The sequence below is a fragment of the Ochotona curzoniae genome, unplaced genomic scaffold, assembly GCF_017591425.1.
Source record: "Ochotona curzoniae isolate NIBS_2020 unplaced genomic scaffold, NIBS_Ocur_1.0 contig_2321, whole genome shotgun sequence".
Lineage (NCBI taxonomy): Eukaryota > Metazoa > Chordata > Mammalia > Lagomorpha > Ochotonidae > Ochotona > Ochotona curzoniae.
Window position 1 is genome coordinate 22,731,244 of NW_024465421.1, and position 27,410 is coordinate 22,758,653.

Sequence of the window (27,410 nt, forward strand, 5' to 3'; positions counted from 1 at the left end):
AGCAGAGCCTCATAATATTTACTAATAAGGGTGTTGTATTTGCATATAGAAGGGCCTGAATTAATGCAGATATTAAAATGAAGTTAATTATTTCCTGATAGTCATTGTGCAAAAAAGAAAAAGAGATAATCTTTCAGCAGATTGTTTAAATGTCTGGATAAAGCTTACTTAAATGGCATAAATGCTGACAAACATGCTTCTTTCTCTCGTGTGTTTTCCCTCTCCATTGTCATTTTCTCTGTTATTACAGTCCCCAAGAATTTTCATAGCAAGATAGCCTTTATGTTGTGATAGGTCCCAAGCCTTTGCCATGAGACATGGTGGTTGTTGAGCTCCTGTGTTGTGCCCAGCTGTGGTGCCAGGTCCTGTGTGGACATCATGTTGTTCAGTCCTCAGCTACTTTGCCAGGTGTGCTCATGATAGTGGTCAGTCTGCCCAGGCTCAGTGCTGAGTGCCTTATCTGTGTCGTAGGGACCGTTCTTTGCTCCATAGGCTTACAGGACAGTGCTTTCTGGTGGTTTTTTTTTTTTTTTTTGTAGGGGAAGTACACACAGGGAGGCAGCAGGGCTGTGGTCTATCAAGACTTGACTGGTCACCCTTCTCACTGTACCAGGATGTAATTGCTGTGCTGTTAGTATGTGATTGCTGATACAGTAATAAACTCTCTAAGCCCAGTGGAGTCTTCAGGCCATCTGTTATTTTATAAATTGCTCATCTCCAGATAGAAATCTTTTCTTTTTTGGAAAGGTTTGTTTACTTATTTGAAATGCAGACTCCTCAAATGTCCACACTCACGGGGGTTGTGCCATCTCCACCCAGGTCTCCCAGCCCTCACAACCACATGTGGTTGGCAGGGACCCAAGCGCTTTGGCCATCCTTTGCTACTTTCCCAGGTGTTAAAATTACCAGGAAGCTGGATTGGAAGTAGATCCTTTGGAACTTAAACTACTTGGTGCTCATATGGCATGCTGGCCTTGCGGGTGGCTGCTTAATTAGTTATTCCACAATGGTTGCCCCTAGAAAGGAACTTTTTAAACATGCTTTGCTCTTGTTGGGCTAGGGTTTGGTGTTCGTTTTGTCTTGTGGATTTATATACTTCTGTTTTTGAAAGTTGGAGACAGTCACATACACCTTTTGTTGGCTGATTCACTTTACAATGTGTAGACCAGGAGGAACCCAAACTTCTATGTGGCTGTCAGGAACCCGAGTACTTGGGCTGTTGCCTACTGTCTCCTCTGAGCATGTTAGCCAGGGAGTTGGATCAAAAGTGAGGCAGCAAGGATTTGAACCAACATTCCAATATAGGTTGCAGACATCCCAAACATCTGGTTAACCTCTGGGTCACAATGCCTTACCCAGATCATGTGTTTTGTATGCAAAATGGCCTTTCTAAAATTTCCCAAGGCAAGTGAATGAAGATTTAAGACATGTTTAAGTAGTTAGTCATAGACTAGGTAATGCGAAAGAAAATCCAAAGAACAGAGTGAAGAAAATCTGAAAGCAACTAACCCTTTTATAAGGAATAGAGATAATCAGGAATAGGGTGGGAAGAGAAGTATACATGGGGGGCGTTCAGGTGCCCTAAGAGTGGGAAATGCTTGTGCACCCAAAGCAGCCGCATCTTCATTCAGTGTCTCCTCAGCTGCACTCAGTGTTTGCACAGACCGTGTGCTCATTGATGTGGAGGTGAGCGCTAGAGTGAATGGGCCCCTGGAAGATAATAAAGAAGCTGTAGAAAAGGAGTATAAACTGAAAGCAGTAAATCAATGTAACACTTGAAGAGCCGTCCTTGCTTATTTTGTTCTCTTTGTTTCCATCCTTGAGTGGAGAGAAGCTTGCTAACTTTGGTGGTATCTGTGGCGGGTGAGTGCTGATGTGTGGGGCAGTGGCTGCTCCCCTCTGGAGAGGGGGTCCAGAGCACTTCTGCTCTGCCAGCTCACAGCCCAGGGCTTGTACCCACCTGGGTCTGGAGTTGGGACAGATGCACATCTCTGGCACTTGCGTACAACAGTGGTGTGATTTATATGCATTTTGACAGGATCACCAATTATGTCAGTACAGAGAATTTTGGGCTTCAAATGTGATTCCAAGAAATAAAGAAAGATCTTATAAGGTGACATTAGAGAACCTGAAGAGTAGATGATTTGTAGATGCATTTAAAACTTTTTAAAAAATGTATTAGATTTATTTTTATTGGAAAGGCAGATTTTCAGAGAGGAGGAGAGACAGAGAAGAAGATCTTCCATCAGTTGATTCACTCCCCAAGTAGCTGCCAACTGCTGGAACTGCACCAATCTGAAACCAGGAGCCGGGAGCCCCCTTCAGGTCTCCCATATGGGTGCAAGGTCCCAAGGCTTTGGGCCATCCTCAACTGCTTTCCCAGGCCATAGGCAGAGAGCTGAATGGGAAGTGGGGTTGCCAGGATTAGAACCAGCGCCTATGTGGGATCCTGGAACGTTCAAGGTGAAGACTTTAACTACTACGCTATTTCACCGGGTCCTTCTGCTGTATTTTTTTTTTAAAGATTTTATTTTATTTTTATTACAAAGTCAAATATACAGAGAGGAGAAGAGACAGAGAGGAAGATCTTCCGTCCGATGATTCACTCCCCAAGTGAGCGCAACGGCTGATGCTATGCTGATCTGAAGCCAAGATCCAGGAATTTCTTCCTGGTCTCCCACGCGGGTGCAGGGTCCCAAGGCTTTGGGCCGTCCTCGACTGCTTTCCCAGGCCACAGGCAGGGAGCTGGATGGGAAGTGGAGCTGCCGGGATTAGAACCAGTGTCCATATGGGATCCCAGAGCGTTCAAGGCGAGGACTTCAGCCGCTAGGCTACGCCACCGGGCCCTGCTGTATGTTTCATTCCTCACTGTACCTCCCCAGTCTCATATGTGGGAAGTGAAACATGGAAAGCAGTAGCTTTTGTTGTCTTTCTGGTCAGTTTAATGAGAGAGTAAGAAGCCTGGATTCTCCAAAGGAGAGTCTTAGTGTCCTTAGCAATAAAGGGTGATAGGTTGTGACCTGTATGTCTCTTGAAGGCAAAGACTGGAGAGTGGGAAGCCACCATCTGGTGCATCCTCACGGTGACGCTGGGGGAGTTACCTGCATTTGGAGATGGTAGCCCTCCATCTTGAATCTTAGAAGCTTCCAGTGGTTCAGACTGCTGTAGCCTGACCTGGATTGGGACACCATTGTGTGTGGAAAGCAGAGCTGGGTGGTGTTGCACATTGTGATCTGCCTCCTGTGCTCCTGTCAGTTGCTTTACACTAGAGAACAGAACAGGTGCTGATGGCTGGTCTGCTCTGTCCTTCAGAAAGGGCACACATCTCTACTGCATTGGGTTGTAACTTGTGTTTGGCTGTGAGAAGGTGTCAGCTTTCTTACAACCAGGCCATTGTTAGATATATTTAGACTGGAAGAAGGGGTCTGGGGTTATGAGGGACCCATTGTTAACAGAACAATGAAGTGAAAGCCAAAAATGCCCAAGATCAAATGCCCTGCTCACAACTGTGGCACTTGCCTGTGATTTGGTAACACCTAGAACAAACCATAGTTGAAAACTGATAGGCCTGAGGATGGCAGGGTGATGGTGAAGTTTTACGGCGAAAAGATTTTTAAAAAACTGAATTGCAAGGCCTAATAAAATAGCTACTCTGTAGTACAATATGCCATCGTTAGGTTTTCCTCGTGGAACTTGGGTGTGATCTTGTTTTATAGAGATATTGTGAAGAATCAGAGTTCAGGCCCTTTGCACCTGGACATACTGTCAAAGTCTGACCTGCCTTGTGTGCCTGGGAGGGCTCCTCTTGTTGTACCACACTAGCAAAAGGGCTGTTGGCCTGGGCACATCTGACTGGTCTCTCGATTTGTTTGCTGCTGTTTGGCCTCCTCCTCCTAAGAAAAGCTTGAAAGAGCCAGTTGGGAGCTTCTGAAGATTGTTCCAGATTTAAGGACAAAATACTGGGAGCTTGTTTGCTGCCTATGGTAGTTTACAGTGCATGGTGGGATCTCTCTCTCTTTCTCTCTCTCTCTCTCTCTGTATGTGTGTCTCAAGACTTATTTATTTATTTGAAAGGCAGAGTTAACAGATGTCTACCTGCTGGTTCACTCCCCAGATAACCACGACAGCTAGAGCTGGCCCATTTGGAAGCCATTAACTGGAAGCTTCTGGGACTTTCATGTGTGTGAAGAGGCCCAAACACTTGTGCCATCTTCTACTGCTTTGCCATGCCATTAGAAGGGGTCTGGATTGTAAAGGACGCAACTGGTTCTGAAATCAACACCCATATGGGATGGCAGCACTACATTTTTTTTTTTTTAATTTTTATTATTTTTTCATTGGAAAGGCGGATATACAGAGAGGAGAGACAGAGAGGAAGATCTTCCATCCGATGATTCACTCCCCAAGTGAGCGCAATGGGCCGATACTATGCCAATCCGAAGCCAGGAGCCTCTTCCGGGTCTCCCACGCGGGTGCAGGGTCCCAAAGCTTTGGGCCGTCCTCGACTGCTTTCCCAGGCCACAGGCAGGGAGCTGGAAGGGAAGCGGGGCTGCCGGGATTAGAACCGGCGCCCATATGGGATCCCGGGCGTGCAAGGCGAGGACCTTTAACCACTTGCGCCACCGCGCCGGCCCCGCAGCACTACATTTTGCAGCTTTTCCCACTATGCCATTGCTTCACCCCTGTGGGGTCTCTTCACCTTTCACCCTGTGTGTAGGAAGGAAAGATGGTGTCGGAATGGTCTGCATCCTCAAATATGTGAAGTTCTGTTTTCTTGCTCATAGATTAAACAGTACTAAATTTTTCTTCGAATTGAGCATGTTTGAGAATGTATTTTTTAAAAAGAATTCAGTAGAGAGTGTGTGCATGTGGACAGATTGGAAGGCAACACACAGAACGTGGGTTATTATGGAGGTTTCTTTTCAAAAGCTTGGTTTCATGTGACCTTTATTTCTGGAAACATGACTGAATTTCCAGATTATGTGCAGCTAATTGCATCAAAACTGTGCAATGGAGCTGCTGCCAGATGACTGTGTGAGCATGAGGAGATACCCCCAAACTGAGTGACCTTCCACAAACAATTGACCTTTCTGTATTCTTCATGTCAGTTCTGGGAGTGGGCATTTCGTGTAGCAGTTAAGATGCTTGTTCCTACATCAAAATGTCTGGGTTCTCTTCCTGGCTGTGGCTCCTGGTTCCGGCATCCTGTTATCGTAGGCCTATGGAGATAGCAGTGACTGCCAGGGAGATCTGAGCTGCGAGCTGCTGGCTGTAGTTCCAGGTCCTGCCTTAACTGTTGCAGACATAATGGGAGTGACCAGTGGATGGCAGCGGTCTGTATCTGTCTCCCTCTCTCTGCATCTCCTACAAGCAAGTAAGCTTATAAAAAACTTAACAAAAGACAAGGCAGAGGAGTTTTTCTGAATTAAGTGAGGACAAACACATGACAGTTAAATGTGTTGGGATTTTTGGATTGGATTTTAGGTTAGGAAAACAAATGTAGTGAAAGGCATTGTTGGACACCCAGCAACATTGCTTGAGGGAAGTGTAATTAGGTATCGTAGCAGTGCTTGACTGTGAATGCATGCAGTGGGCTGTCATTCTCAGGACTGTGTGCTGACTGCTTAGAGGAAATGCTTCTACCGCGCACGCTGCTCTCAGAGGCTCTGTGGAAAGAGACAGGTGTTCGGCTCATGATCCCTCGGGCGGTGCTGAGGTGGCTTGCTAGGCTTGTGTGTGGTGTACAGGGAATTTGGGGGTTGGAAGGGTCGGTTGACCCCTCCTGCACTGCAGGGGTGGCCTAGAGAGCTTTCTCAAGCACTGTTTAATCTGAATGGCGTGAACATGCACTTTCCTAGACAAGAGAGTGTGTATGAACACGGGTCTCCGGTTGTGTGACAGCTTGCTGTTTTACTGGGGAAAAGTGACGAGAGGTTTTGGCCTTTCCGCTGACCTCACAGGCCATGCTCCAGTGTTGGACTTCATCCTGAATAGGATCAGCATAGCAGGATTCTTTCATCTGTTACATTAAAGTTTAGCTAAATCATAGGAAATGGGTTTTGTTTGCTTTGTTTTGTTTTTAAAGATTTACCAATTAGTTTACTTGAAAGGCATAGTAATGGAGGAGTGAGGGAAGCAGGAGGGAGAAGGAGTGAGGAGAGAAAGCACTAGTTATTTTCTAACTGTTGATCCATTCTCCAAGTATCTACAACATCCAGGCTGGGCCAAGCTGAAGCCAGGATCCAGGAGCCTAGTTTGAATCACTTGCACCCTTCCATGTGCACGAGTAGGGAGCTTGATCTGAAGCTGGCTCATGGGGCACACACCAGTTCTCTAACAAGAGATGGCCGTGTGCCAGGCTGTAGTTTAATGTGCTGCACTGGAGCAGTAGCCTAGGAAGTGTTGTTTTCTCTCACAACAAGAAATCAGAGTCAGGACTGAGGGAGAGTCCTGGGTTCCTCAGTGTAGTTATTTTTGTTATTACTGTAGCCATTCATAATCGAGAGAAAAGTCTCCTGCCCTGGCTGGAAGCTGGTTGAAATTTTGTCAGTTGGGCCCAGCAGCGTAGCCTAGCGGCTAAAGTCCTCGCCTTGAACGTGCTGGGATCCCATGTGGGCGCCAGTTCTAATCCTGGCAGCTCCACTTCCCATCCAGCTCCCTGCTTGTGGCCTGGGGGAGCAGTCGAGGACAGCCCAAAGCTTTGGGACCCTGCACCCCCTGTGGGATACCTGGAAGATGTTCCTGGATCTTGGCTTCGGATCGGCATAGTATCGGCCGTTGCGCTCACTTGGGAAGTGAATCATCGGAAGGGAGATCTTCCTGTCTCTCCTCCTCTCTGTATATCTGACTTTCCAATAAATAAATAAATCTTTAAAAGAAAAAAAAGAAATTTTGTCGGTAAAGAAGAGGTTTTCTGTTTGCTTTGCCTCTGAGCATATCTTACTGTTAGAAAGAACTTTGACCGAATCCCTTGTGCTTTGGGCTTGCTCTAGCTGGGATCGTGTCATGTACACTGAGGAGGCAGGTTAGGTGCTTGGCTTACCTGGACGCTGTTTCTCCTGTGGTCAGGGAAAATCTGAGGCAGTCTCTTAAGAATCAGTTTTGCCAGCCGATGTGTTCAGTGAGAGACATGATGGTCTGTCACCATGGAGCTGTAGAGGCCAGTATCGCTGTTAGTTTCTAGGTGGGAAATCTGAGGGGCAGAGAGGCTCAGTAAGCTACTGAAGGTCACACAGCTGAGTGAGAAGAGCTGGACTTCAGGCTGGAGGCTAGAGGGCGTCTCTCCAGGCTGGATGGTGCTGCGTGTCGTGCGCTTTAATGTTATACAGACTGCAAACATGAGCAACAAGCTGTATCTCTTGTACTGTGCATGTGCAGCCTGGCCGCTGTGTGTTCAGCAGTGCTGGTATTAGGGCCTGGAGATGGTGGAGACAGACCAGTTTTTTACAGAGCTATCGTTTTAATTTTCATTTGTTACTTTACCAAGAAGGATGATTTGTTTTGTGGACTGTTTTACCTTCCTTTGGAGTGATTCACTGCTCTGTGTCCTTTGTCTGGTTTGTGTTTTACGCTTGGGAGTCATTGTGCTTCTCTTTCTGTGTGATTGACATTTACCTTTTCATATCATTCATGTATTTGTAAGCTCTTATTTTTAATTATTTCGAGTTTTTGTATAAGTATTATTTTATACAGCCTTTGTGGAGTTACTGATTTCATTTCCTGTTAGGGTTTTTTTTTTCTAAGATTTATATATTTATTTATATTGGAAAGTCAGATATACAGACAGGAGGAGAAACAGAAAGGAAGATCTTCTGTCCGCCGATTCATTCCCCAAGTGGCCACAGTGGTTGGAGCTGAGTCAATCTGAAGCCAGGAGCCCAGAGCTTCTTCCGGGTCTCCCACATGGGTGTAGGGTCCCAAGGCCCTGGGCCATCCTCAATTGCTTTCCCAGGCCACAGGCAGGGAGCTGGATGGGAAGTGGAGCTGCCAGGACACAAGCTGGTGCCCATATGGGACCCTGGTGCGTACAAGGCGAGGACTTTAGCCGCAAGGCTATCATGCTGGGAAAGAGGCTTATTTCTTTCCTCTTCCCCCCTGATAATTTTACTTCTAAATATGCAGTAACTTAGAGGTGGGATGTATTTTTCCCAAATTATTATTGATCTGACCTCATACCCAGTTACATTTTTATACATTTACATTTCCACATGGTAACTCAATGGATATCTGGGTCCCATTGCTCTGTCTCACTCTGTATATCTGAGTGTGTGCTCATACTGTGGTTTAATTATGTGAGGTTTAGTGAAGCTGCCCCTTCTCGCATTGCTTTGAACCTTTTATTTCTTCAGAATTTTAAAGTGCTTTTCCTTGTTTTATTTTCTGACACTTACACCCAGGACATGTGAATGCTGTGTGCTAGATGCCCCAATAGGATAAGATCATAGGATGCCACAATGGAAGAGCTGTTATGCTTGCTTAGCTTCTCATTTTCATTTCTGTTTAATTTCTAGATTTTGGATCATTGTTTGACTTGGAAAATGATCTTCCCGATGAACTGATCCCCAATGGAGGAGAATTAGGTCTTTTAAACAGTGGGAGCCTTGTTCCAGATGCTGCTTCCAAACATAAACAGCTGTCGGAGCTTCTGCGAGGAGGCAGCAGCTCTGCTGTCAACCCAGGACTAGGAAATGTGAGCGCCAGCAGCCCGGTGCAGCAGGGTCTTGGGGGCCAGGCTCAAGGGCAGCCCAACAGTACAAACTTGGCCAGCCTGGGCGCCATGGGTAAGAGCCCTCTGAACCAGGGAGATTCTTCTGCCCCCAGCCTGTCCAAGCAGGCAGCCAGTACCTCTGGGCCTACCCCCCCTGCTTCCCAAGCACTGAATCCACAAGCACAAAAGCAAGTGGGGCTGGTCACCAGCAGCCCTGCTACGTCACAGACTGGACCTGGAATCTGCATGAGCGCTAACTTCAACCAGACCCACCCAGGCCTCCTCAACAGTAACTCTGGCCATAGCTTGATGAATCAGGCCCAGCAAGGGCAGGCGCAAGTCATGAATGGATCTCTTGGAGCTGCTGGCAGAGGAAGAGGAGCTGGAATGCCGTATGCTACGCCGGCCATGCAAGGGGCCACGAGCAGTGTGCTGGCTGAGACCTTAACGCAGGTTTCCCCACAGATGGCTGGCCACGCAGGACTGAACACTGCCCAGGCTGGAGGCATGCCCAAGGTAAGTACACTGAAGTGCTTTCATGTCTGTTACCTGACTTCAAGCTTTTCCCTTCAAATAATCTGTTAAAATAGGACTGCATGATCTGTTCCTGTTCTCTGTTGGGCTTTCCACGAGCCCCCTGCATTTGGAGGAAACACTTTGTCTACTTGGAGCCTTTGTTTTTGGTGTAAAGTTTTTTTGCCCCATGTTATAAAAAATGGGAATTCTTTAAAAAGCCACCAGGAGAATAGCCTGCATGTCAGGCAATTGGAAGATACAGAGAGTGCCTTTGGTCTGGGCATGGTTGTCAGCCTCTGAGGAAGATGTATAAAAATAGAGGAGTACCTGACTGAAAGTTGGGGACGTGTTTTGGAATCAGCTTTTTGTTATATCAGCAAGGAATCTGATCAGGGATGATGTTTAATCTCCCCTTCTCTGGCCGATGAAGCCTCATCTGTGTCCTTTCTGTACGCCTCCCCGGGACATCTCTGTTGTTACACTCTCTTTTCTGGGTGGTTGGCTCCCTGCTGTGGTTAACAAGGGAGCAGTGGTTGCACTGCAGGAAGCAAGACTCCTTGGGTCCCAGTGGACACCTCATGGCAATAGTCCTCCAAGTGGGCTGCCTGGACCAGCAGCATCAGCATTGCCTCAGAGCTTGCTAGGAATGCAGACTGAGCATAAATTGGGGTGCAACCCTGCATGCATGCTGGGCTTTAAGAGGCTGCTAGGAGGTTGTGAAGTGTTGTACCCTAGCGACAAATGAGAGTCACCAGTTACAATTCTAAGTATGAACTGAAAGAGGAGAGAAAGCAAATGCCAGGCTAGGAGTGAGACAGCTTAGATAGATGGAGGCTGCCAGGGGAAACAGAGTGCAGAGCCAGGTAGCTCCAGTGCCACAGATGTGATGGCACCTTGAGAGGCCCTGTGACCAGGGGCTTCTGAAGGACAGCCTTGGGTTCCAGCAAGGGAGTCTCCAGAATCCAGAACAGGAGACTATGTGGCTTTTGGATTTGATGGGGGAAAATTAGAATACAGTTAGCCCTCAAGGTCAAGGAGAGAGAGTTAAGTGATAGATGTGAGTTCCTGTGATTCTGTGAGTCTCTTAGCAAAGGAAAGGCTTTTTTCAACCCTAATTTAGTGTGGAGTAATTTTCAACATTGTGATCACCATCTTTTTTGAAACATTTGTAGAAGGGAATGTAGGCTTAGGTTTTAGTCAGACCTGGCATTGGAGGAAAGCCTTGTAGAGTCAGGTTGAGAAGAGATTTTGTTGGGCATGTGGTTCCTGGATAGATTCATAGTTCTTCCTTCCTAATTCACTCTTTGCTCCATAAAATCTGGTTTAGATAACCCTTTTTAATTTAAGGATTTAAATCACACGTACAGGAAACATACTGGCATTAAAGCAGTGGTTCTCAAATATTTTGGCCTCAGGACTTCTGAGTCATCTTAAAAATTATTGGGGTGGTACAGAAAGATTTCTTTCAAGTGTGTGTTGTATCACTATATACTGTGTTAGTTACTAAAACAGAATTGTGGGGCACAGGTACACAGTCTATTACCACTTAGCACAGTGGTATCACAGGTCCTGGAGCAGCTGGAAAAGCCTGCTGTGTTGCTGGGAATGAGATGCATCGTATCTTTGTGGTTCTGACACTATCCATCCCCCTGCTTCTCCCTGACCCCTCCGTGTGTGGGTCTGCATCCTTGACTCACCCTGGGAGAACCATTGTCAACAGTCCTTTGCATCAGGATTCACTTCATGTTTGCTTCCTGTGGTCTGCATGTCATGATTTGTCTTTACAGAATTTTTATTAAAAAGATTTATTTATTTTTGTTGGAAAGTCAGATTTACAGAGAGAAGGAGAGATAGAATGATCTTCTGTCCACTGGTTCACTCTCCAAACAGCCACAATGGCCGGAGCTGAGCCAATCCGAATCCAGGAGCCTGGAACCTCTTCCGGGTCTCTCATGCAGTTGTACAGTCCCAAGGCTTTGGGCCATCCTCAACTGCTGTTTCAGGCCACAAGCATGGAGCAGAGTAGGGATACAAACTGGGGCCCAGGTTTACAGATTTTTATGCAAAATAAGGAAAATGCATATTTCAGTTCTTATGAACCTGTTAATTTATATGGTTCTGATAATTTGTTGAGGATAATGTTTGGATTATTGTTAGTTTTTTGTGCTGGGTTGCTCTCTACCATCTAATTAAAGTTACAACAGTTTGTGTTCTGTGTGCTTAGGTTTTTTTCTTTCGTTCTGAGCATTTTTGCTTTGTACAAGGTGATCTTTCTTGAAAGGAAAGGAATGTCTGACTTTGTGAATATTACTCTAGCAGTGACAGTGGCAGGAGAGCAGTCGTCGCTTGTTTCTTAGGGGCATCCCGAAGCAGTTGATGGAGAGCTAGCACTTGGAAATATTAGTCTTGTCCCATCAGATTGGACAAAAGAATAAACAGTGTGCGAATAGTTAGAGCAAGATGGAAGTCTTATTTTTCCCCCGCTAAGATTTTTTTTTGTAAAGGCAGGTTTACGGAGAAGAGATACAGAAAGATCTTCCATCTACTGGTTCACTCCCCAAATGGCCATAACAGTCGGGGTTGAGCTGATCCAAAGCCAGGAACCAGGAGTTTCCTCTGGGTCTGCCACATGGGTGCAGTGTTCTAAGGTTTTGGGCCATGTTCTATTGCCTTTCCAGGCCACAAACAGAGAGCTGGATGGGAATTGGAGCAGCTAGTACAGGAACCAATTGCCCATATGGAATTTCAATGCTTGCAAGGTTAGGATTTAGCCACCAGGCCATAGCACCAGGCCCAGAAATCTGTTTTAAACCCTTTTTTCCTCTGTCACATTACAACAGAGCCAGCATAGGTTTAGAAGTGTGGTGTAGAGGCTGACATGATGGCTTAATTGGCTAATCCTCCACCTACAAGCATTGGGATCCCATGTGGGCACCAGTTCAATTCGTGTGCCAGGTGCTCCCACTTCCAACCCAATTCCCTGCTTCTGGCCTGGGAAAGCAGTACCCAGTGCCTTGGGCCCTGCCATTGAGTACAGAGAGTGTGACTTCGCTACCTTCACTTCGTGTTACAGCTTAGGAGTCTTTCTGTGGTCCGTACAGCTGTCACTTCACTCTTCCAGATAGTACTCCCTGGTTTGGGTCTGTTTGAATTTATGTAGACTTTTGTCCTGTAGGCAAATCATGTATGTTTTTTGCAGTGTTTTGCTTTGAACATACTTGTACATTGATCTTTACAAAGCTGGATGGATTCTTGGAAGACGTAGTTCTGGCTTAAAGCATATCTGCATTTGTGGAAATATTGTATAGATTAACACTATTACCACAACTCTGTGAGTCCTTAGCCAAATCTTACCACCACTGGATGCTGTTAAAATGTGCCATTATGTTATGCAAATTGTCTTCTTTGTAGTTTATTTCAGAAGTTCATGAAGGTTGCCACTAGGCATTTTAACTTCTCCTTGAAATGCCCACCTCTTTTTCTTGCATCTTTAGCTTGAGTAATTTTTGCTCAAGAGAGAGATGGACAGGGTGTGTGCAGGAGATATCTTCCATCCACTGGTTGTCTTTCCAGTTGCTTGTAACAGGGCTGGTCCAGGCTGAAGCCAGGAACCAGAAACTGCACCTTGGAATTCAGTGGATGAAAAGAACCCAGGTACTTCTGCCTCCTGTATGTGTTAAAGGGGAGCTAAATTGGGAAGCTTGCAGTCACCCCAAGTGACAGCTTAACTGGCGGTGCCACCATGCATGTACCACGCCAAGCATTGACACCCGCCGCCAACAACGGATTATTTTGGTTGGACTATTTTTAAGATATTGGTTGTCTTTTTTTTTTTCTCTGTGGTATGATGTGTTAGATATATGCGTTATATATTTTTAAATTTGGATGAGTGAGTTTTAGTTCTGGAGTCTTTGGTTTCATTGGTCTTTTTTTATTCCTGTGCCAGAACTTACTGCCCCAGTTATAAACTTTTAAAAATTAATTAACATGCTCATTTGAGAAGCAGAGAGACAGAACTTCCATCCATCGTTCGCTCTACAGATGCCTGTTAACTACCTGGAATGGGTAAAGCTGAAACAGCTTTACATTCCTTGTATGGAAGGCAGGGATCAGTGGCTGCCAACGTCTTCATTAGCAGGGAACTGGAGTCCAGGCACTGGAACTGGGTATTGAATCCAGGTACTTCAAGGTGAGATGTGAATGCTTGCCCCTGCATAATGCATTTGAGTATACAGTGGTGCTGGTTGCTCTTTGAGGTGTGTAGTTCTCAACCCTAGTTATATAGTAGCTGGAATAGTTGGTGAAAATGTGGTGCCTGAACCCTACTGTAAACCAGTCAAGTTAGAACCTCTGTGGGTGTAGCATGGACACTAACATCCTGGGTAGTTCCTTAAATGCTATCATGGCCATCAGGTCTGGGAACCACCATTTCAGATAAATGTTGGGACTGCTCTTCAAAAGTAAACAGCAGTGATAGGAGTTTGGTTAGGGTTGTATTGCATCTTAGGAAATCATTTAGCAGTTTTGTGGCTTCTTACATCTTCTTATCCTGCACATACAAAGTAGTCTCCCCACACCCAAATTTATTTATTTGAGAAACAGATGTACACAAAAAGAACCCCAAATGCCTCCCAACAGCTGGGACTGGGATGAGGTCTTCCAAGTGTGTGGTAGCCCTAGCTGCTCCTGCCTGCCTAAGCAGCAGCTAGAGGAGCTGGAGCTGGTTAGCGAACCAAGGTGCTCCATTGTGGATCTGGGCATCTCAACCATGAGGCCAAATGCCTGCCACGCAGCTTAGAGCTTCTTGTGGAGAATCAAGTTACTCAGAAAAAATATGTCTTATTAACTGTGGAGTTTTGTCGGTGTTTTTGTTAAAGGAGATAGTTTTTTTTTTAAACCAGTAAGTTTTTGATTGTCTCGCATGACTATTATTCAAATATAAATTAGTGTGTTTATGTAATTCTGATAACTTAGCTACTTTATGAAATTCTTATTTAATACGCTTTCTAGTGATTGTCTTGAATTTTCCAGATCAGTATTTTTTTGCATTATTGCTACTTTTGCTTTCTCCTTGCCAATATTTCTGCTAATATTTTTGCTGTCGGGTATCCCTGTACTGTATTTTACTTAGGTGCAAATGAATCTACTGTTTTAGTATTAACATGACATAAACTTTGATTTGAAGTCAGTAGTGTATTTTTTAAATTGAGCCTTAATCCGCTCCTCATTTATTAGCTGCCAGGCTTATCTGATTGCTTTTTGGTGCCTATGGTGATTACCTTTGCTTTTTTCCTTCCTTTCATTCATGTGGCATTGTCTCAGCAGGCTTTCTAATATCAATGTGAACCATCCATGTAATGACACAATCATGTTTTACTGCTGAATTTTATTGGTAGTGTTTCATTTAGAATTTGTTTCTGCTGATGAATAATGAGACTAGTCTAGAGTTCATTTTGTGCTTGCCAGCTCTATATCATTGTTGGGTTAACTTAATCAGGAGAGTTTGGAGGTCTTTCAAGGAGTAGTTTAGGGGCTAACACTGTGAACACAGCAGGCTAAGCTTCCACAAACTTGTCAGTTATTCTATATCGGCTCTGCTTCAGGTGCTGGCTGCACCACATCCAATTTAGCTCCCTAATAACGCACTTGGGAAAGCAGCAAAGGATGGCCCAGGTCCTTGGGCCCCCTAACCCATGTGAGAGACCCAGAGGAAGCTCCTGGCTTTGGATCAGCCCAGCTCTGCTGTTGGAGGCCATTTGTGGAGAGTACCACTGGGTGGAAGACTGCTTTCTCTATCTCCTTCTGTCTCTGTAACTCTGACCTTTCAAAAAAAAAAATTAAAGATATTTTTATTAGAAATGCAGAGTTACAGAGGAGAGAGAGAAAGCTCTTGCATCTGCTGGTTCACTCCACAAATGGCTGCAATGATTAGAGCTGAGCTGCCAGTCAGGAGCTCCTTCTGAATCTCCCACGTGGATGCAGGGTCCCAAGGCTTTGGGCCATCCTCTACTGTTATCCTGGGCACAAGCAGGGAGCTGGGTTGGAAGTAGAGCAGCTGAAACAATAACTGGCACCCATATGGGATTCTGGTGCTTTCAATTGGAGGATTAGCTAAATGAGCCATGGCGCTAGCCCCAAAAGAAATATCTCTTAAAGAGTAGTTCTAGTAGCATTGGAGTGATTGGTTCCTTCAAGACAGCTCTCATGCTGTTTACTGTAGACACCCCTTCCTTTTTTTCTTTTGAAAATTTATGTTTTTATTGGAAAGGTAGGTCAGATTTACGAGAGAAGGAAAGACAGAGAAAATCTTACATCCCCAAATGGTTGCAGTGATCAGAGGCCAGGAGCCAGGAGCTTTCTCCAGGTCTCCCTCACGAGTGCAGGGTCCCAAGGCTTTGGGCCATCCTCAACTGCTTTCCCAGGCCACAAGCAGCAAGCTGGATGACAAGTGGAGCAACCAACACACAAAATGGTGCCCATATGGGATACTGGCACTTGCAAAATAAGGATTTAGCCATTGAGCTATTATGCCAGGCCCTGTAGATAACCTTTTAAGTGTGTGTTTGTTTCAAAGAAAAAGCTAAGTTGCTTGTGACTATTTCATCCTTTTGTTCCTAATTTTACCACTCTTGAAAGAATATATTTAAAAATGGCCTGGCACGATAGCGTCGCACTTAAGGTCCTATCCTCAAATGCACTGGGATCCCATATGGGCACCGCTTCTAATCCTGGTGGCCCTGCTCCCTGTCCAGCTCCCTGCCTGTGGCCTGAGAAACCAGTTGAGGACAGTCCAAAGCTTTGGGACCCTGCACCTGTGTGGGAGACCCAGAGGAGGTTCCTGGCTTTGGATTGGCTCAGCTCCGACTGTTCCGGCTGCTTGGAAATCAGCCATCGGACAGAAGATCTTTCTCTCTGTCTCTCCTCTCTGAATATCCGCCTTCCCAACAAAAATAAAATGAATCTTTTAAAAAAGGAATATATTTAAAATAGAAAGAACAAAGCCAGTTTACCAATGTCACAATGCCAGCAAGGCAGAGTATGAATAACAACAAAATAAAACAATTTTTTTCAGTTCAAGAGTAGTAAAACTTGATGAGTTATCTTTTAAAGATTTATTTATTTATTTGAAAAGGACAGAGATGGGCTCAGCACAACGACTCAGTTGGCTAATCCTCCCCTTGCAAGCACCAGAATTACATATGGACACTGGGTTCGTGTCCTGGATGTTCCACTTCCAACCAAACTCGCTGCTTGTGGCTTGGGAAAGCAGCACAAGGTAGCCTAATGCCTTGAGACCCTGCACACATGTGAGAGACTCAGAGGAAGCTTCTGACTCTTGTTTTGGATGGGCTCAGCTCTGGCCATTGTAGCCATGTGGGAAGTGAACCGGCTGATGGAAGAGCTTCCTGTCTTTCATTGTGTCTGCAAATCTGCCTTTCCAATAACATTTTTTTGAAGTGATTTTGTAATTTTTATTGGAGAGTGAGATATATACAGAGAGGAGGAGAGAGAGAGGAAGACCTTCCATTCCAGTCCCAAAGCCAGGAGCCAGGAGCCTTTTCCAGGTCTCCTACATTAGTGCAGGGTCCTAAGGCTTTGGGCCATCCTTGACTGCTTTCCCTGGCCACAGGCAGGGAGCTGAATGGGAAGTGGAGCAGCTGGGGTTAGAACCAGTGCCTATATGGGATCCAGGCACGTTCAGGGCGAGCTCTTTAGCCACTAGACCACCAAGCCGGGCCCTCCAATAACATTTTTAAAAAGTGTTTTCTTTTTTGGTCTTTTTTTTATTTATTGTTATTAACATTGTATTATGTGATACAGTTTTATAGGCACTGGGGATTCCCTCCACCCCTCCCATACCCCTCCCCCCATGGTGGATTCCTCCACCTTGCTGCATAACCACAGTTCAAGTTCAGTTGAGATTCCTTCCTTGCAAGCATATACCTAGCATAAAGTCCAGCATCTTATTGTCCAGATAAGTTCAGTGGCCTCTTGGGGAGACCTTCTCTGGTCTGAAGATAGGGCTAACAGAGTAAAGTTCTGGTCAGTTAAAAGCCCCAACAAAACCTCAGTATCAATATACAACATTATGGAATTAATTGACATAGTATTGGGTAAGCAATATGTTTAAAATAATGCAAGTTCCATTCTTCGAAACATCTGGGTTGAGACAGTATCAATGACAGGTTCAAAAAATAACCAACAACCAAACACTTTTTTGTTCTTTTTCCTTTCCTTCCCTCACACCCTCACCCCTTGTTTTTTTATTGATTTTTATTGGGAAGGTGGATTTCCTGAGAGAAAATTCTTCCATCCACTGGTTCATTTCCCAGATATCTGCAATGCCTGGAGCTGAGCCAATCCAAAACCATGAGCCTCCTTTGGTCTCCCATGTGGGTGCATAGTCCCAGGGAGCTGGGCTATCCTCCACTGCTTTCCCAGGCCACAAGCAGGGAGCTACATTGGAAATGGAGCAGTTGGTACATAAACCAGCGCCCATGTGAGATGCTGGTGCTTGTAGGTGGAGGGTTAGCCAGTTAAGCCATCACATCATCCCCTTTTCGCCAAAAGTTTTCTAAGAGTGCTCCCCACTTGGACTGCTGCACTAGAACCTTGACCACAGGGAAAAATGAAAGGACCTGTGGCTTGAACCCAGAGTACATGTTGCAGGACTGGGTCACCTGCATTGATGATTCCCAAGCAAGAGTAGAGAGCATACCCAGATGCACAGGAAAAACAAGATACCCAGCTCCTCATCAGAAGGGGAGGAGAAGAGGATAGATTGGTTAATACTCCTGGCGAAGTTTTGCAGCAAGCACTTCCAATTGTGTACATACTGAGGTAGACAAGGTCAGCCAATAGACCTTAGAAAGAATTTCTCACCTCTAGTGTAACAAGCCAACAACTTATCACAACAATCAAGACCACTGAGGTTAACACCAATGGAACATTCTTCCCCACATTGGGGTCTCCAAGGAAACATTAAACCATCATCTCCATCCTTGAAGACTGATACAGTTTGATAGCAAGTAGCGATGCATGCCCCCCACCTCTCCCACAGGAAAAAAGACTGAAACATTTGTTGCCCAACCTCCACATCCTGACCTTCTGGGCCCACATGGGTCTGCAAGCCCCTCGCCCATGTAATCAATATTAAAGTAAGTTAAGTCCCCCCACCCCATCCAGCAGAAAAAGAGGAAGGCAAAAATTAATTTAGGTGAGATTTAGAAACCAAACACACTTAAATGAATCCTCTTGCCTGCAGGAGTTAGAGATGCTACTGTGCACAGAACAGGGGACAGAAGGAAGCTGAAGGAGAGGAAACGGGTTGTAATGGTGTCTGCCCTAGGGGGCACTGATAGGGACCAGCATTGTGGTATGGTGGGTTAAACCCTAATTTGATGCCTGTGTATCAGAGTGCTGATTCAAGTCCCAGTCACTGCATTTTCTGACTCTTTTCCTGCTGTTGCACCTGGAAAGTCAGTAGACGATGGCCTGGATGTTTGGATCCCTGCTACCCATGTTGGGACAGCAGGAGACAATTTCTCAGTCCTGGCTTTGGCCTGTCCCAGTTCTGCCTATCATGGTCATTTAATGGTCTCGATGCTTGGGTCCCTGCTACCCATGTTGGGACACCAAGAGAGTTTCTGAGACCTGGCTTTAGTCTGTCCAACAGATAGAAGAGAATCTTTCTTTCTCTCTTCTTCTGTCCCCCCCGCATCCACCCCCCCACACACACACACACATCACCTTGCTCTGCATTAAATAAGTCTTTAAAAAATGAAAATGAAAAAAGAGGGCCTGGTTGGTGGCCCAATGGCCCAAGTCCTTGCATTGCACATGCTGGGATCCCATATGGATGCCGGTTCTAATCCCGCAGCCCTGCTTCCCATGCAGCTCCCTACTTGTGGCCTGGGAAAGCAGTTGAGGATGGCCCAAAGCCATGGCTCCTGGCTTTGGATCAGTTCAGCTCTGGCCATTGCAGCCACTTGGGGAGTGAATCAGCGGATGGAAGATCTTTCTCTCTGTCTCCTCCTCTCTGTATATCTGACTTTCCAATTAAAAAAAAAATGAAAAAAAGAGAAGGCCGTAGAAATGATTTCAGTGTGGGCTTTAATGTAGTGGCTAGACTTCCATGAGGGCTCCCTGTGTCCTGCATTGCCACCCTCGGGACTGAGTGCTGGCTGTCCTCCTGGTCCCAGCTTCTTGCAGAGCTGACGACAGTATGGTAGCGAGTGAGGGTCCATGTTGTTGGATCCCTTCTGTCCAGTGGGAGACCTGAATGAGTTCTTAGCTCCTGACTTTGGGGGATGAATCAGTGAATGGGAGGCGTCTTTCTGTGTGGCTTTCAAATAAATAATCTTCTTTTTGGTCGTTCCTCTAACAGTCCCCAGCTGTCAGTGTTGGCCTCCTTGCTGTTGCAGGCCTTGGCACAGGGGCAGTGAATCAGCATGCTCTGGTTGCACTCTTTCTGATTTTATTCTGCTGTCAAATGGGTAAATAAAAATAAAATCATAAATTAATCACACCAGAAATAGTGTAGATAGCAAAACTGTAGTACATTTAGTGACATAATGCCATGTAATGTGAAATATGTATGTATAAAAAGACAGATTAACTCCTCTAGGCACAGATTTTTTTTTTTAAAGATTTATTTTTATTATGTTTTTATTGGAAAGGAAGATATACAGAGAGGAGGAGAGAGAGGAAGATCTTCCATCCGATGATTCACTCCCCAAGTGAGCGCAACGGCCGATACTATGCCGATCCTATGCCGATCCGAAGCCAGGAGCCTCTTCCGGGTCTCCCACGCGGGTGCAGGTTCCCAAAGCTTTGGGCGGTCCTCGACTGCCTTCCCGGGCCACAGGCAGGGAGCTGGAAGGGAAGCGGGGCTGCCGGGATTAGAACCGGCGCCCATATGGGATCCCGGGCGTGCTAGGTGAGGACCTTAACCACTTGCGCCACCGCGCCGGCCCCGGCACAGATTTTTCTTAGAGCTGAAGCAGGGTGGGAACAATGTTTGGTGCAGTAGTTACCAGAGTCTTTGATTACGGTGCTGTCTCTCTGCTTGCCAGCCAGCTTTTCGCTAGTGTATCATGGAAGCAGCAAACAGTGGCTCAAGCACATGGTTCACTGCCATCCACATGGGGTACTCTGAATTCTGGGCTCCTCAGTTTGGCCTGGCTCCCGCAGCTGTGAGCATTGGTGGATATTTGAAGAGTGAACCAGTGGACAGAGATCTTTCACTTTCTATCTTTCAAATAAAATGAAAATAAATGAAATGTGATCTTAAAAAATATTAAATTGTGCCTGGCATGATATTCTAGTCCTTGCTTTATATCCACCTCGGTTTCTTATGGATTGTGGTTATATGTGTTCCAGCTGCTCCACTTCCCATCCAGCTCCCTGCCTGTGGCCTGGGAAAGCAGCAGAGGACTGCCCCATGGGACCCTGCACCCATGTGGGAGGCTTGGAGGAGGCTCCTGGCTCCTGGCTTTGGATTGAGTTCAGCTCTGACCATTGTGGCCACTGAGGGAGTGAACCAGCGGATGGAATCTCTCTCCTTCTGTCTGTATATCTGCCTTTCCAATAATAAATAAAATAAATCTTTATAAAAAAAAATTAAGGAGTCTTCTAGCAGCTCACTGCTCTTGGAATGTGTTCGGTCTAAAGAGATGATAGCCTTCAAGTGTGTGCTTCATAGGCCCAGGGTTGTGGCATGGCAGGGTAAGCTGCTGCCTTCAGCAGCATCATCCCATGTGGGCACTGGTTCATGTCCTCGCTGCTCCACTTCTGATTCAGCTTCCTGCTTGTGCACCAGGCAAAACACAAGGCATCCACAGTTCTTGGACCCCGTTCACCCAGGTAGAGATTCAAAAGAAGCTCTTGGCTTCTGCCTGATGTAGCCCAGCTTGTTTTAGCTATTTGGGGATGAACCAGCAGATTGAAAAACTGTCTGTCTCTATCTCCGTCTCTTTCTCCTGTTTCCCCTTCTCTCCCTCTGTATACTCTGTCTCTGGCCTTTTAAGTAAAGCTATTTTTTTGAAGCAAATATGGGATTCTTTTATTTTAATGACTTATTTTTCATTTATTTGAAAGGCAGAGTTACATAGAAGGAAGAGAGAGAGAAGGGAGGTTGAGATGAGGTTGATTGCTTTTTGATTACATCCATCAGTTCTCTCCCACATGGCTGCAGCAACTGTGCTGGGCGGTGCCAGAGCCAAGAGGCAGGCACTTTCTCTAAGGTGCAGGGCCCCAGCACCTGGGCCATCCTCTGCTGCTTCCTAAGTGCATTAACAAGGAGCTGGGTCTGGAGTGGAGCAGCCAGGACTCAAAGTTCATTGCAGATAGTGTTAAGCTTAACCACCCTACCATAGTGCCATCCTCATAGATAAATCTTGCAAAAATATAACATAAAATAGAATTCTATTTTATGATGTGCCTGGTTGCTGTGAATATATGAAGATTAGGTGATATGTATATATTCAGTGGATGGACAGAGAGTAGTTTGTGAGATTAGTCCTTGGCGGGTGAGTGTGGCCAGCTACCTCAGCTCAAATTCATGCTGCGCTAATGACCAACTGTGGAATTATCACCTAACCTCTAGGTTTTGGGTCATTTGGTTTTTATGTGTGTCTTTTAGAGGACGATAATAATAAAATATGTGACAATTGTGCTGATTAAAAGAATAGGAAATCTTACAGGATTATTTGACAAGTAAATGAGGTGACATAGCTGATATTCTTAGTACAGAGCATAGGATTCTGAAAATCCTTTCTATTGACGAGTGAGCTGCTGGCTGGTTTGCTATGTAAAGGGTTTGTGATGAAAGTGGTTATGAGCCTCATGGTTTTTCAAGAGAGCATTTTCTAAAATGGTTGATGGTTATTGCACCAGTCTCAGAAACAACTAACATGTTGCTTCTTACTTTTCCTAAATGTCCTTAAGCAACTGAGGCTGTTCTAGGGCAAAAGCCAGGAGCCCTGAACTCAGTCCAGGTCTTCCACTTGAGTAGCAGGAACCCAACTTCTGGTTGTCTGCTGCCTCTCGGGGTCTGAGTTAGTAAGACCTGGAATTGGGGAGGAAGCTAGCTCTTGGACTTGTGTGCTCCAGTGTGTGAAGTGGGACTCTGAAATAACATGTTAGCTGCTTGGCTAAATACTGTTGTTAGCCTTGATGCTTTTGCTTTTTTTTTTTCTTAAATCCTGTCGGAGCCATGTCTTTTTTGCTGTTTGCTTTGTAGCTGATTATTTTCTGCTAACACAAACTATTTTCTCTATTATCAACAATGAAGACTTTACAGGTCTCCCAGGTAACTGCCTGAAAGAGTTACACTTTAAAAAAAAATTATCTTTGTTATTTTATCCACTGAAGCCAGCTATCAGAAGCTGGAGCTAAATAGCTACTTGTAATATTTAAAATGCTTTATTGTTTTACTTTTTAATATTTTATAAGATTAATTTGCACAGTGTGAAATGTATAAATTTTATATTTGTCAAAACACTGACCTGTGTCAAGATACTGGAGATTTCTACTGCCCCGCGAAGTCCTCCCTCTGCCCCCTGCTAGCATGGCTGATTTCCTTCGCCAGGAATTGGTTTTGCCTATTCTCAAACTTCACATCAGTGGATTCACTCATTGTGGTTTCTCTGGGGCTTTTTTTTGGTGTTGGTGGGGACAGGATTTCTTGTACTAATCTGATGACTTTTTTTGAGATTGAGCTGTGTAGTTGACATTAATTAGTAGTTTTTTGCTACAGGTGGTATTTTGTTTATGAATATAACGTAATCTGCTTATCCTTTCTTCCATTGTAGTGGCTTCCAGTTTGAAGCAATATACTAAAGGTTTTAAGAATGTTTTGTACAGGTTTTTGTGTGGACGTACACGGTTTTGTTTTTTTCGGGTCAGTAACTGGGACTGGAATTGACTTGGTAAGCAAGGATCTGGTCTGGTGTTTGGCCTACTTTACTTTAGCCCATGGGCCACATTTGACCTATGGCCTCTCAGTGAACTATTGGCGTGATTTTTGAAAGGGCACCTGAAAAAATAATCTGGGCAAGAAGGCATAGAGGTCACTTGCAAAGAATAGCACTACATGACTTTCACAGGGAAGAAAAGTGTATTGGTCTCTGTTCTAGTCTGCTCTGTTGATAATTTAAAAAAAAATATTTATATTTATTGGAAAGTCAGATATACAGAGAGGAGAGACAAAGATCTCCTGTCCTCTGCTGGTTCACTCCTAAATGACTGCAAAAGCTGGAGTTTTCAGTCCAAAACCAGGAGTCAGGAGCTTCTTCTGAGTCTGCCACGTGGGTGCAGGGTCCCAAAGCTTTGGGCCGCCCTCGACTGCTTTCCCAGGCCACAGGCAGGGAGCTGGATGGGAAGCAGGGCTGCCAGGACTCACACTGGCACCATATGGAATCCTGGCAGATGCAGGGCAGGATTTAGCCATTGAGTTCTCTAATTATCTTTCATGTATTTTTTTAAAGATTTTTAAAATTATTATTTATTTATTGGAAAGGCAGACATACAGAGAGGAGGAGATACAGAGAGGAAGATCTTCCATCCGCTGATTCACTCCCCAAGTGAGTGCAACGGCCGATGCTATGCTGATCCGAAGCCAGGATCCAGGAACTTCTTCCGGGTCTCCCATGCGGGTGCAGGGTCCCAAGGCTTTGGGCCGTCCTCGACTGCTTTCCCAGGTCACAGGCAGGGAGCTGGATGGGAAGTGGAGCTGCCGGGATCAGAACCAGTGCCCAAGTGGGATCCCGGCGTGTTCAAGGCGAGGACTTTAGCCGCTAGGCCACGCTGCCGGGCCCATTTCATGTATTTTTTTTTTTAAGAGCCGTTTTAGCTGAACAATTAAGAGACAGTATATAGATTTATTATAATCCTGGTTCTGTCTTCGCATCCAGAAACACACAGCACTGCCCCCGTTTCAGAATTCCCTCACACAGAGGTACAGTTGGTTAGACATGTCATTACACTCTGAAAGTCTGTAACTGACTCCAGGGCTCACTCTTGCTTTCATACACTATTATACGGATATGGACAGTATCATGCAGAATGGTTTCCCTACCTTAAAATCCTTTCCTGTCCATTCTCTTCCCCTCCCAAAACCCCAACAACCACTGGACTTTTTACTCGCTACATAGTTGTTGAGTTTTCCAGGAAGTTGAATTTGGAATCATATTGTGTGTGGTAATTTTAGATTCGCTTCTTTCACTTAGTTATATGCATTTAAGATTCCTTCACATCTTCTCATGGCATTTATCCATTTACCTACTGAAGGACATCTTGGTTGCTTGCAAGCTGTGGCAATTTTGAATGAAGCTGCTATAAATATAAACATCCACATGTAAGTTTTTGCATGGATGTGTTTTCAACTCTTGGATGAATACCAAGGAGCATGATTGTTGGATCATATTGTAAGAATATGTTTGTTCTGTAAGAAGCTGTAAAATTGTCCTTTGAATTCCCACCAGCAGTGTAAGTTTGTGTTGCTCCAGTTCCTTGCTAACCTTTTGGTGATGTCAGTGTTAGAGATTTGGATGTTCCAGTGTATGTGTAGTGATGCTTCATTGTGTATGGGTGGGTTTTTTTTGTTTTGCTTTTTGAAAGAGTTACATAGAGAGGGGAGAAAGGGGAGAGAGAGAAATCAACCATCCTCTAGTCTCCCACGTGGGTGCAACAGTCAGAGCTAAGCTGATCTGAAGCCAAGAGCTTCTTCCAGGTCTCTCACATGGGTACAGGGGCCCAAGGACTTGGGCCACCCACTACTGCTTTCTCAGACAAGCAGGGTGCTGAATAGGAAATAGAGCAGCCAGGACACAAACCAGCTCCCATTTGGTGTGTCAATGCTTGCAGGTGGAAGATAGCTGTGTTAGCATTGTGGGGGAGGGGTGCATTTTTTAAATTTGCATTTCCCTGCTGATGTATGATGAGTATCTCTTCATGTGCTTACATGCTGTTTGTACATCATCTTTGTTGAGGTATCTGATGAAATCTTTGACCCTTTGGGGGTGGTGGTCCTAGCATTAACGTTTTCATTTGTTTGTATCCTCTCTTAAAGAGATAAAAAAAAGACAACTCTTAAAGATTTTGGTTAATTTTTTTTAATCTTTATTTTGATTTTTAGATTTTATAGTACAATTCTGTATAGTTTGCGATTCCCCTCCCATACTGTCACAACAGTGCGTTTTTTCATAAGGACTTACAGTTCCATCAGCCTACTATTGAGTTGTGTCCAGTCATTGTTGGTATAGACAGTATCAAACAGTCTATCATCCCATTGTCTAGATATATCCAACACTTTTTTAAAAAAAGGTTTATTTTATTTTTATTGGAAAGGCAGATATACAGAGAGGAGAGACAGAGAGGAAGATCTTCTGTTCCATGATTCACCCCCTCCCCCCCAAGCGGCCACAACAGCTGGAGCTGAGCCAATCCGAAGCCAGGAGCCTCTTCCAGGCCTCCCACGCGGTTGCTGGGTCCCAAAGCTTTGGGCCGTCCTTGACTGCTTTCCCAGGCCACAGGCAGGGAGCTGGATGGGAAGCGGGGCTGCCGGGATTAGAACCTGTGCCCAGATGGGATCCTGGGCGTGCAAAGCCAAGGGCCTTAACCACTACACCATCGTGCCGGGCCTTGTCCAACACTTTTGTTGGGAGTCCATGTTTTGTTTGGAAGCAGAGGTGCATGTTGCATTGTGTCTTCACATTTGGATATTGTAGTCTCCATTACTCCACCACTGTACATTCCAATTTGCATGATGGATTCCTTATATTAGAGGGAATGTATGGTATTTGTCTTTTTGGGATTGATTTATTTCACTCAGCCTTATGGTCTCTAGTTGAGACCATCTAGTTGCAAATGGTATAATTTTATTTTTTTGAATAGCTGAATAATATTCCATGGAGTGGATGTACCACAGTTTCTTTAGCCACTCCTCTTTGGATAGGCATCTGGATTGTTTCCATTGTCTTTGCTATTATAGATTGTGCTGCTGTAAATATAGGATTACAGTTTCCCATTTCATACGTAGTTTTAATTTCTTCTGGGTATATTCCTAAGAGCAGGATAGCTGGGTCATATGGCATGTTTATTTGCAATTCACAAAGCACTGTCTATACTGATTTCCATAGTGGTTGTACTAGCCTGCACTCCCACCAGCAGTGAAGGAGGGTACCTTTCTCTGTATCCGTGCCAGCAGGAGTTGTTAGTTGAGTTCTGAATGGTGGCATTGGGTTTTTCATAAATTGCTTAGATTGTGTTGTAGAATGTTCCTTCTGTGCCTATCTTGCTTAGGGTTTTCAGTATGAAGTGGTGTTGGATTTTATCAAATGCCTTCTCTGGATCTATTGACATGATCATATGGTTTTTATTTCTTATTTTATTGATGTGGTGTATCATATTTATTGATTTGCAAATGTTGAACTATTCCTGCATGCCTGGGATGAATCCCACCTGGTTTGGGTGCATGATCTGCCTGATGTACTATTGGATCCTGTTGGCTGATATTTCATTGAGGATCTTTGCATCTATGTTCTACTCGGTCTGTAGTTATCTTTTTCTGTTGTTTCTCTGGTTTTGGTATTAGGGTGATACTGGCTTCATAGAAAGAGTTTGGAAGAATTGCCTCTCTTTATTGTTTGGAAAAGCTTATGGAGCACTGGGGTAAGTTCCTCTTGAAATGTTTGGTAGAATTCAGCAGTGAAGCCATCTGATCCAGGACTTTTCTTGGTTGGGAAGGCTTAAAATTACTGATGCAATCTCAGAGCATGTTATAGATCTATTTAGATTTGTTAATTGCTTCTTGGTTCAGTTTTGGTAGATTGTATGTGTCCAAAAATCTATTCATCTCTTCTAGGTCTCTGATTAGTTTGCATGTAGTTGCTTGTAATAGTTCCTAATGATTCTCTGTCTGTCTGAGGTATCTGTCGTTATGTTTCCTTTCTCGTCTCTGATGCTATTGATGCATCTCTTTTCCCTCCTTCTTTTGATTAATTGGGCTAGTGGGGAATCCATTTTGTTGATTTTCTTAAAGAACCAGCTCTTTGATTCATTGATCTTATGTGCAGCTCTCTTGGTCTCTCTGGTTTATTTCCTCCCTTATTTTGATTATTTCTTTTTTTCTGGTGAATCTTAGGATTGCTTTGCTATTGTTTTTCTAGTTCCTTCAACTATAAAG

At 44.8% G+C, this 27,410-nt stretch overlaps 1 protein-coding gene across 2 annotated transcripts in view; it reads left to right on the forward strand.

Moving 5' to 3' along the window:
- Positions 1 to 27,410, forward strand: part of LOC121151715 (CREB binding protein) — a 139,371-nt gene that overhangs the window by 22,629 nt on the left and 89,332 nt on the right. For both annotated transcript variants that reach the window (XM_040973442.1, XM_040973443.1), the window contains exon 2: positions 8,511 to 9,223. In XM_040973442.1, the coding sequence (XP_040829376.1) occupies positions 8,511 to 9,223 (713 nt within the window). The remainder of the gene's footprint in view (positions 1 to 8,510; positions 9,224 to 27,410) is intronic.